At 43.9% G+C, this 12,002-nt stretch overlaps 1 protein-coding gene across 1 annotated transcript in view; it reads right to left on the reverse strand.

Moving 5' to 3' along the window:
- Window positions 1-4,425: 4,425 nt before the first annotated feature.
- Window positions 4,426-12,002, reverse strand: part of epha8 (eph receptor A8) — a 93,395-nt gene continuing 85,818 nt past the window's right edge. Inside the window, exons 11-20 of the mRNA XM_045222878.1 lie at window positions 11,503-11,599; window positions 10,000-10,067; window positions 9,590-9,715; window positions 8,985-9,170; window positions 8,756-8,817; window positions 7,480-7,689; window positions 7,177-7,326; window positions 6,840-7,030; window positions 6,067-6,225; window positions 4,426-5,832 (exon numbers count right to left, since the gene is read on the reverse strand). Coding sequence (XP_045078813.1) covers window positions 5,718-5,832; window positions 6,067-6,225; window positions 6,840-7,030; window positions 7,177-7,326; window positions 7,480-7,689; window positions 8,756-8,817; window positions 8,985-9,170; window positions 9,590-9,715; window positions 10,000-10,067; window positions 11,503-11,599 — 1,364 coding nt within the window. The 3' untranslated portion in view covers window positions 4,426-5,717. The remainder of the gene's footprint in view (window positions 5,833-6,066; window positions 6,226-6,839; window positions 7,031-7,176; window positions 7,327-7,479; window positions 7,690-8,755; window positions 8,818-8,984; window positions 9,171-9,589; window positions 9,716-9,999; window positions 10,068-11,502; window positions 11,600-12,002) is intronic.

Consider the following 12,002-nt stretch of genomic DNA (forward strand, 5'->3'; position numbering starts at 1 on the left):
AGGAAGTGTATAGGTGATGTTGTGCCCACTGTGACTATTAAAACCTACCCTAACCAGAAACCGTGGATAGATGGCAGCATTCGCGCAAAACTTAAAGCGCGAACCACCACATTTAACCATGGCAAGGTGACTGGGAATATGGCAGAATACAAACAGTGTAGCTACTCACTCCGCAAGGCAATTAAACTGGCAAAATATCAGTATAGACACAAAGTGGAGTCGCAATTCAACGGCTCAGACACGAGATGTATGTGGCAGGGTCTACAGACAATCACAGACTACAAAAGGAAAACCAGCCAGGTCGCCGACACCGACGTCTCGCTTCCAGACAAGTTAAACACCTTCTTCACCCGCTTTGAGGATAACACAGTGCCACCGACGAGGCCCACTACCAAGGACTGTGGCCTCTCCTTCTCCGTGGCCGACGTGAGTAAGACATTTAAGCATGTTAACCCCTGCAAGGCTGCCAGCCCAGATGGCATCCCTAGCCACGTCCTCAGAGCATGCGCAGACCAGCTGGCTGGTGTGTTTATGGACATATTCAATCTCTCCCTTTCCCAGTCTGCTGTTCCCACATGCTTCAAGATGGCCACCATTGTTCCTGTACCCAAGAAAGCAAAGGTAATCGCCCCGTAGCACTCACCTCTGTCATCATGAAGTGCTTTGAGAGACTAGTCAAGGATCATATCACCTCTACCTTACCTGTCACCCTAGACCCACTTCAATTTGCTTACCGCCCCAATAGATCCACAGACGATGCAATCACCATCACACTGCACACTGCCCTATCCCATCTGGACAAGAGGAATCCCTATGTATGAATGCTATTCATTGACTATAGCTCAGCATTCAACACCATAGTACCCTCCAAGCTCATCATTAAGCTTGAGGCCCTGGGTCTGAACCCCGCCCTGTGTAACTGGGTCCTGGACTTCCTGATGGGCCGCCCCCAGGTGGTGAAGGTAGGAAACAACATCTCCACTTCGCTGATCCTCAACACTGGGGCCCCACAAGGGTGCGTGCTCAGCCCCCTCCTGTACTCCCTGTTCACCCATGACTGCGTGGCCAAGCACGCCTCCAACTCAATCATCAAGTTTGCAGACGACACAACAGTAGTAGGCTTGATTACCAACAATGACGAGAGGGAGGACTACAGGGAGGAGGTGAGGGCTCTGGGAGTGTGGTGCCAGGACAATAACCTCTCACTCAACGTCAACAAAACAAAGGAGATGATCGTTGACTTCAGGAAACAGCAGAGGGTGCACCCCCCTATCCACATTGACGGGACTGCAGTGGAGAAGGTGGAAAGCTTCAAGTTCCTTGGCGTACACATCACCGACAAACTGAAATGGTCCACCCATGCAGACAGTGTAGTGAAGAAGGCGCAACAGAGCCTCTTCAACCTCAGGAGGCTGAAGAAATTCAGCTTGGCACCTAAAAACCTCACAAACTTGAGAGCATCCTGTCGGACTGTATCATCGCCTGGTACGGCAACTGCACCGCCCGCAACCGCAGGGCTCTCCAGAGGGAGGTGCGGTCTGCCGAACGCATTACCGGGGGCAAACTACCCACCCTCCAAGACACCTACAGCACCCAATGTCACAGGAAGGCCAAAAAGATCATCAAGGACATCAACCACCCGAGCCACTGCCTGTTCACCCCGCTATCATCCAGAAGGCGAGGTCAGTACAGGTGCATCAAAGCTGGGACCAAGAGAATGAAAAACAGCTTCTATCTCAAGGCCATCAGACTGTTAAATAGCCATCACTAGCATATTAGAGGCTGCTGCTGCTGCCTATTGAAATCACTGGTCACTTTAAGAAAGGTAACACTAGTCACTTTAATAATGTTTACATATCTTGCACTACTCATCTCATATGTATATACTGCATTCTATTCTATAATATTATACTGTATCTTAGTCCATGCTGCTCTGTCATTGCTTGTCCATATATGTATATATTATTAAATTCCATTCCTTGTGTATTGGGTATATGTTGTGAAATTGTTAGATATTACTGTTAGATAATGTATGTGACAAATAAAATTTGATTTTGTATTTGATTTGATTTAGTCAGTTAGGTATTTAATAGGGGTGTAACGATCCATCTACTACATCGATGTATCGATTTATATTCCTATGATCCAACTACATCGATCTGTGCTCGGCGAGTTGGCCTTTTGGACAACATATATCGATCTAACATCGTTTTAAAATGTAATAAATCGATTGTATCGATACTAGGAAATAATCCATTGGATTTAAGCACGTCAGACTTTATATGGATGTTTTTTCTTAGCACTTTTAATGATAAAGGCTTTAAACATTACTCGATTCAGTCTGCCTATCCTTGACGTCATCGCGCCAACAGCAGCGCAAAGACAACAAAACATAGCATGGCGGACGACAGAGGAGAAGCCGACGAGCGAGAAATTATCAAGCCACCATTGCGGTCCTTACAAGAAACAGGAATCTAGGAAACTTCACCTGCACTGTCCAGTATCCAGGTATTTATTTCAGTCACACTGGTTGAATTTTTGGCTAAAAGGTTACTGAATCGATTTCAAGTCACTGAATCGTTTCGGATCGTATCGTTCTAAATGAACCAATATCGTCCTTGAATCGTATCGACAACCACGAATCGTGATACAAATCGAATCGTTGTTAAAACGAATCGTTACACCCCTAGTATTTAAATATAGAAGGTAGACATGATTCTTCCAATTTTCAGAATAAGACTGAGATGGAGGCATCTTTAGGAGCTGAGTGCAGTTATTGAAGTGGTAGGAGATTCACATCCTGACCTTCTACCTTTAAGCCTCTCAGCACTCTATCATGTACTGCCTGAACTGTCTCAATCTCCCCATCTGTCTTCAGATGTCAGACAAGGCTACTGCAGCAGCCAATTAGCACAACAGCTAACCCACAATCACACCGTGCTGCCAAAGACACATACCTTGACAATAACATCTGAAACAACCAGCTAACAATACACAGTATTGTACAGTCCCTTCTGGCTCTGTGTCTTGGCAAACATAATTGGTTCTTGGATGTGCTGCATTGACAGCAGCACATTAGGATACACAGTAATCTATATTTAGTGTTGCATTGTTCCAAGGTTGGTCACAAAGACTTCATTATATAGTGGATGAAATTTACATTGAATGCTTGCGCATTTTAATGAATCTGCATTGTTGACAGGCAGTTTTACATTAAATGCTTGAGGATTATAATGAATCTCTATTGTTGGCAGTTTCGTTTGCGATGAGGACCTGGGTATTAGCGATAACAAACAGCAAATACACTCCCGTCATGACTCATGGCCCACTCTGTGTGTCGCCCCTTCCGAGAAGTCAACCAGGGGACAGTGTAGAACACTCACAGTCATAATGAGTGGGAGGGGCACTGCGTCATCATGGGGATGGGTCAGCGACTGATAATTGGGCGTGGGACTCCATGGTAACAAAGCACACGGCCGTATTAATGAGATTAATAGTGTTCTGTTCAGTCTCATTTCACCAAGGAGAGGATTAGCTCCATACAGCTCTCCCGAAGGTAAACGAGAGGACAATTACTCAGACACCCTGACCAAGATCCAACACTGATATTTTTTTTTTTCTTTCTGTGGTTGAAATTAAGTTTCAGGGCAAAGAGAAGCACAGACGCACTCAGCAACAACAAGTCAAGCAGTCAGTCTGTTGTTTCCGACCTGCAAACAGGTTTTGTTCAAGCAGTCCCAGTCAGATCAAAGCATTTAGAACCACAATGTTGTGATTTTGCCACGTTGTAGGGGCTCGATTCAATCCGTACCGCCGAAGTTATAGCGCAATTGAAATGTAAAGGTCATTTCCGATAGAGCCGATTTACGCAGCCCTAGGTTCAAGTGAAATGGTTTAAAACGTACCTCAATCCAGGGATGGAAGGTGTAATTTCAAGGTCACACCCCGGCTCAACCCTAACCCTAACTATTACCATAACTCTAACCCTATTCATTACCCTAATCCTAAACCTAAGGCCGAGATTCAATACGATCGCGGGTTATAGGCATTGCAGCTTTTAACGGCAATGTTGGTGGGGATCCCTTTCACGGTAAACGCTGCATGTCAGATCAATTGGAAATAGCCTTTAAAAGCTGCTATAACCCACAATCGGATTGAATCTTGGCCTAACCGCTTCACATCTACATCTCCCCATTACCATAACCCCAACCCTGTTGTGTTAAATGAATTTAATTAATTCCTAGATTAGTCATGGTGTTGTGTTCCGAATCGCAATGTGTAAAATTCTGCAACATCCCAGGCGAGACAGGTCAGTTGTTGTGTTAAACCCGTTTTATTAATTCCCAGATCAGTCATTGTAGTGGACTCTATCAGCATTGAGCTATGCATACAGAAGTGTATCGCTGTTTCAGTCACACACACACACAGATTTTTTTTCTTTATTGTGTCATCATGGAATATTTGCACATTTTATGATTCAACATTAGAAACAAGGATGATCCATCAATCTTTGCAAAAAGCCTTTGTCTTTTTAATTTAGTTTGACAGCAAATAGACCTAATTTCAGACAGACGTGAGTAAATCCAGTTGTATTGCTGTGACTGTAGGTATGTAATGGTATAGACAAACTGAAAGATTAATCTAACAAAACATACTTTGATAAAATATGGAATTTCTATATTTTTTGAAAGCATCTCAAGAAAGATCCGGAAACATTTTTAAAATGACACCATAGTTATGCAATGCATATTCAGGGAATATGAGGTTCTTCTCTAATAAAAAGAGACACGACCACCAAGTATAGTCCTACAGAGGTGCACAAGAAAAGCATTCTCTTGATTGCACAGGGAAACTAGGACCATAAATAATATTGTTTTCAGGGTATTTAGATAAAAACATTCCACATACAGAACTTTCCCTATTCTTAGTTTTTTCCTTCTAACCACCACAGAGTCAAAACAGTGACAAATCACAATAAGTCATCATCCATACAGATTTTCTACAGTAGTTGTGCGCTACGCAGCTGTAACAGGGAGAGAACACAATGCTTCTCTCCCATGGTCATTCAAAGGTTTATGTGTGAGTTTGTCTCTCTTGTTGAAACTGGTCTCCTCCTCGATTGAGGAGACTTGGGACTTCTGGTGAGTCAACTGGGTTGTTGCTGTTTGTCCACTGTCAGGTGCAGGGTCTTCTTGTGCCATGTCAGTTTTGGGGCCATGGGCCAGTTCTCAGGGGAACCATAGGATACTATGTGCTTGGGGACACAGCTCAATGCTCCAGCCCCTGTCAGTCTCTCTCTTACTGTATGCTAGGTTATCACTCAGATCCATTATAACATACTCTTCTGATAAATTCATAAAATCTCTCTTTGTATACAACAAAATGTAAATTGTCTGTGGAGATTAAGGCAGTCCATCCATTTTTACAAACAAGACATAGAACTCACAAAGCATTTCTGAATAGGAAAAACAAAGATGAAAATGTCCCATGGGCTTGATAGGCTACTGTACTCGAGTCCCTTCAAATCCGTGCTCTGGAAGTTTCAATCTCTCAAAGAAGAAGTCTTGAAAAGTTCACCAGAATGTCACCCAGACACTCCTCTTATAGTTTCTCTGATAGCCATAGATCTATATCTATTCCCAGGAACTTCCACTAGGCCTCAGAAGCCTGGGGCTAGATTTGACATTCGGCTGGCTGGTGAAGCTTGGAGGCTGAAGTTACACGTGCACTGAGGGCACACTCCTGTTGAGCACCTGAACACGCATTAGCTGTACACTGGTCATGATCTTCTTCTGGTGGCCCATCAGTGTCACCCCCAGCCTGTGGATATCCCTGTAGGACACAGAGATGGAACAAAGTCACACACACATCAGTGATCACATGCATTAACATTCATCAGATATGATAAACACACAGACGTGTGACAGATATGTGACAGACCAAGTTACTGTTAAGCACTTTATGGCAACTGCATCCATGCCATTTGGATAATGTGATTAGAGTGTGATGTTGTGAGAGTAGGACTGTAGTGTGGTGTCAATGTGAAGCTGTGGCCTGGCCCCTTACCCTTGGTTCATGCCTATGACGTGGCCCAAGGTCAGGTAGCCTCCTACAGCAAAGTGGTCCTTGTATCGGCCCATCTTGATGGTATCCAGCCACTCATCCACAGAACTACAGCTGCTGAAGTCTGGGATACTTCTGTCCATCATGGGAGGTGTGCCTAACCTGGGGGCGAGAGAGAGAGCGAGAGAAAAGGGAGAGGGTAGGCATAAAGAAAGAGAGAGATGAAAAAAAGGTATTGAAATGCACTAGCAGCTAAGGCAGAAAATCAATAGCAGTTAAAATGATAGAGAATAGGTGGCTGCTCTGATTGCAGGATGGCTGGTTTGGCTAGATTAATTCAGGGAGAAATCCTTAACACCCCCTTCTTCCCTCCATCTCCCATTTTTCCCCCTGACATGCACCAGGGATCCGGGACCCGGGATCTGAACGGAGCGATTTAACACGGGTCCAACTCTAGCTTCAGCCGTTATTCTCTCTGCTCTCTGATTCCCAAAACGATCAATGTCAATATCACAGGCAGGCTCTTATTTAACAGAGAGCGCGTCTATCAGAGATGAGCTTATTGGAAAACGAACACGGCCGTTCCTTGCTCCCCTAAGGCAACCCGTCTCCCTCGCATCAGCTGGGGAAGTTTGAGGGAAACTTTGGGCTGTAACTTTATCCCACAGCTCATGTTTGACAGATGAACTGAGAGTGGATTTGCAACCTGTTGTCCAGACAATGCCTCCCAAGCAATCTGTATTGCCCAGGCGATGGTGGCCTAGCAGTCTGCTCACCTGCACAGTGTGTCCATGGTCTTAAGGTTCTCCGGGTTACGGATAAGCTTGTCTAGAACTGTAACAATCTGGCAGAAGCGAGGCCTCTCGTTGCGGTCCTTCTGCCAGCAGTCCAGCATGAGAGTGTGTAGAGCACCTGGACAACTCATTGGAGCAGGCAGCCTGTAGCCCTCCTCTACTGACTTTATCACCTACACACACACACACACACACACACACACACACACACACACACACACACACACACACACACACACACACACACACACACACAGGTATCATTACACACACATACAGTACATGTGTTTTTGTGTGTGTGTGTGTCCACTCCACTTACATCTCGGTTGGTGAGGTTCCAGTATGGCCTCTCCCCGTATGACATGACCTCCCACATGACCACACCGTAGCTCCACACGTCACTGGATGAGGAGAACTTCCTGTAGGCGATGGCCTCCGGCGCCGTCCAGCGGATCGGAATCTTACCACCCTGAAAGGAACAGCACCACACTAGAGCCGACACTGGCATTTCACCACGGAATAGAAAACAGAACCTGAACTAGAGAACTAGGGCTACAACAGTATTAGAACCTAGTGCATATTAGAGTTTTAGAATTGAGCTATCATTAGAGTGTGAACTCACACTGGTGGTGTATGCTGCGTCGGGGTCGTCCTCCAGGACTCTGGACAGGCCAAAGTCAGACACCTTACACACCAGGTTGCTGTTGACCAGGATGTTACGAGCTGCCAGGTCGCGGTGGATGTAGCCCAGGTCTGCCAGGTAGGTCATACCCGCCGCAATGCCACGCAGCACGCCCACCAACTGGATTATAGTGAACTGACCATCATGTCTCTGAGAGGAGGAGGGGGAAAGAGGAGTAGAACGGGGTTGAGATGGAGAGAGAGATTGTAGTATTCGTTACAGGCATATTGATTGAGATTTCTGATGTCAAGTCTTTCAAAAACAATTAAAAAATGTGTTCACAGGAGAAAGTAAGTGAGGGAATCTGATAGAAAGAGGGAAAGTATGTGAAATAGAGAATAAATCCATATCAAGCATTATTTTATTTATACAGCACATTTCAGACATGGAATGCAATGCAATGTGCTTCACAGGAAAATATACTGAACAAAAATATAAACGCAACATGCAACAATTTCAAAATTTTACTGAGTATGAGGAAATCAATCAATTGAAATAAATTAATTAGGCCCTAATCTATGGATTTCACATGACTGGGAATACAGATATGCATCTGTTGGTCACAGATACCTTTAAAAAAAAAATTGTCCTCACAATGGACCTCAGGATTTCGTCACGGTATTTTTGTGCATTCAAATTGCCATCGATAAAATGCAATTGTGGTCGTTGTCCGTAGATTATGCCTGCCCATACCATAATCCCACCGCCACCATGGGACACTCTGTTCAAAACGTTGACATCAGCAAAACTCTCGCCCACACGACGCCATACACTGCGTTTGTGAGGCTGGTTGGACGTACTGCCAAATTTTCTAAACAACATTCAACAATTCTCTGGCAACAGCTCTGGTGGACATTCCTGCAGTCAGCATGCCAATTGCATGCTCCCTCAAAACCTCTGTGGCATTGTGTTGTGTGACAAAACTGCACATTTTATTGTCCCCAGCACAAGGTGCACCTGTGTAATGACCATGCCGTTTAATCAGCTTCTTGATATGCCACACCTGTCAGGGTGATGGATTATCTTGGCAAATGAGAAATGCTCACTAACAGGGATGTAAACAAATTTGTGCATAACATTTTAGAGAAATAAGCTTTTTGTGCATATAGAAAATTTCTGGGATAATTCATTTCAGCTCATGAGACATGGGACGAACACTTTACATGTTGTGTTTATATTTTTGTTCAGTATATATAAAAACATTAAAGCAACAAACCCTCAGGAAAGAGTCCAGAGATCCATTCTCCATGTACTCAGTGATGATCATGACTGGTTTACCTGGAGTAAGGGAGTGAGGGGGAGGGAGTGAGGCAGGAAGCATTATTCCACAGTAATTTACACGAGGTAACTTACTTATTGCATTTAATTGAATTTAGCTGAAAATAAATTGAATTGCACCAAACTGAAAATGGAGTTGAATCAAATCAAAACAATTGGAATCTTACTGCGTGTGACCACTCCCTCCAGGTGGATGATGTTAGGGTGGTCAAACTGGGCCATGATTGATGCCTCGGCCAGGAATTCCCTCCTCTGCTTGTCACTGTATCCTGCCTTCAGCGTCTTCAGAGCCACCGGAATGTCTCTCTTCCCTGGGAGACGCATCCGCCCGTAACACACCTCCCCAAACTCACCTGGAGACACACACACATAAACACACACACAAACACACAATTCAGGTTGATATACAGTATATGCCTCCCTGACCACATTATAGACTGATGTATCCTTTGATTGAAAAATTAATTAGAACAAAAACAAAAATATATATATACGGTATATTTCTCCTTTGTGCTTTGAAAAGTCCCAGAACACGTCATTACATGTCTTCCCCTTTCCTCTTCTGTGTCTTAACAACAACTACCATTCTAAAGGTCATTGTTAACAGACCTGATTATGACGCCTGTGTGTTGCCATGTCCTGCTGTGCCAATATGATGTTAGTATTCCCGGTGTGTTTGATTGATAGCCCCATGCAACGCTCTGATTCCACCGTGCCATCCCTCTCCGCTGCACACCGCAGCATTTACCTCAGCCAATGATTTTCAGTTTACCTGAGCCAATGATTTTCTCCAGTTTGATCCTGGAAGCTTCAATTTCTCTGGCAAACTCATGGACGGCCTGGCAGGGGTCCTCGTAGGTGTGTGGGTCGATGTAGAAACGTGCGTCGGGGAATGACACTAAAATAAACAACATTAGCATCTGGTCACATACCACTGGATGGAAACAATATGCTACATGAGAGAGAGCAAGAGCGAGAGAATATTAAAAAATAATAATGTGAACTTGAAAACCCACATAAGCTTTGAAAATATCTCTCAGAGAGAGAGAATTTCTACCTGAAAAAATCTGAATGAAAAGGGAAGTGAACTATGTACACTGAGGATGAACATTATTACCACTGGAGTGAAGACATATAATAATATAAATATAATAATATACTAGTAATAATAATACAACGCACCATGGCCATTCTGGTAATGCATCTTCTCCTCATCAGAGTCCTGGAAGGCCTTGCTATAGCCACAGTGTCTGTATCACAAACACACAGAAACATTTAAATGTCACTATGGGTAGGACAATGGTAGGGATATGTTGTGATGCTGCATTCTACTTTCTATTTCCAAGTCTTCTCTGCTGTGTGGTTTATATAGAGCATCACGTTGTCTGTCAAAACTCTTCAGTCTCATCATAGCAGTTCATTCACACTAAAAGGCCTTTTAAAAATGTAAGTCTTCAGAATAGTTTAGAGTCACACGGGGATACACACTTCTCACTGTTTTCCACTCTTTTTAGCTTCCCATTCCAAATGAGCTTGGCTTGAAAACGTTAACATGCATTGAAGATGGAAATAATTAAACGCAATGAATTAATTATTTGTGGAAGAGTTGTAGACCTCAGAAGAGGGAATTGAAGGAGAGGGATACGTAAAAAACAATTGCATTGTTACTTAACCAAAATGAATCGCCATTATAATTAAACTCACTGTTTAGGACACTGAGGTATAATAAGAACTGGAGACTGTGTCCAAAATGTCCGCCCGTTGTTTTTAAGGTAATCTACTTACGTTCACGTACGCCGATTCACGGACCGTCTACTGTATATCCGAGTTGCATCCGGTTTATACGGACCAACATCACATGTGCATTAGCACTCAGTGCGCACAGGGAGCGGCATGAGCAGTGACAACGTCATTACGTCATCCACAAATATGGCAGATATTGGATGAATATAAAATGTTAATACTGTATCTTCGGCTGTGAGTGATAAAAAAAAAAAGATTGGCCTCAATTATTATTTGAATAATTCAATGGATGTTTTGTGCACAAAGGTGATGACTAAAGTGCCTTATTAGGAAATTGTCTTTCTGGGCCGGGCGTCAGTTAAACTGCAGAAGCAAAACTGTAGGAGCAGTCGAAACCGTGCTTCTAGACCGGAACCCTGGCCCCTTGGTTTAGAATTACAAAACTCAGCTGGGTCTGAACATTACCTATGCAGAAACTCTGTGAGATGACTTGACTTTCCACTGTAAACGCAGGCTGTAATCTAGAGTGAGAACTACTCTGTACTAATTAAAACCATTAGTGGAACAACGTTAGAGAGATTTTCTCCTTGGTTTCCTGTATGATGGACATATCACAGTGCTGTGGGGCTTTGAGGTTGCAGACAGACACACCATGGAAACAGTTACCGTAGCATAAGAGCCTATCGGGTTTAGAGGTGATCCTATGGATTTCAATGCATATGGGTATAGGACATCACAGGCAGATAAAGAACAACAAAAAATACTAATATAAATATTAACCCTACTATAAATTAATCCTATGGAGACGATGGTAACATTTACTTGAACCCTCGTTGAGGTAGTGTAAAAAAATATCCCACATACGTATATGAATGACGTAGAGTCAGAGAGGACTCATCCACATCACGGGTAGTGGTGTAGTGTAAGAAAGGGTTGCCTTGCCGTTTCCTGCAGATGACGATGGCCAGGAAGGTGACCAGGCCAGAGACCAGAACCATACAGATCCAGATGATGGTCATAGTGTCGTAGCGCAGAGGAACTGGACACACAACAACACAAACAGTTAGTGTGAGAGTGGGAGAGTGAGAGAGAGACAGTGTTTGTGAGAATGTGTGTGAGAGAGTGAAATTGAGAGAGAGAGAGAGAGAGAGAGAGAGAGAGACAAAGACAGTGTGTGTGAGTGTGTGTGTGTTAAAATGCGGAACCTGTGTGTGTGAGCGTGAGCGTGCGTGTATGTGTGTGTGTGTGTTCAGTGCTCTTTGAGGCTTGGATCAGCAGCAGATTTCCTGACAGGGGTGACCCTCACACAAAGCACAGATCAATAACATTAAGGGATTGTCTGAAGACTTCCTGGTCCCACCGACACTCATGGCTCTTTAACCAGTATCATGCTGTATAATCTGGGTTAACATACACTCACTCCCCTGTGGCTGACAGGTTTA

The sequence above is a fragment of the Coregonus clupeaformis genome, chromosome 10 (genome assembly GCF_020615455.1).
Source record: "Coregonus clupeaformis isolate EN_2021a chromosome 10, ASM2061545v1, whole genome shotgun sequence".
NCBI classification, from domain to species: domain Eukaryota; kingdom Metazoa; phylum Chordata; class Actinopteri; order Salmoniformes; family Salmonidae; genus Coregonus; species Coregonus clupeaformis.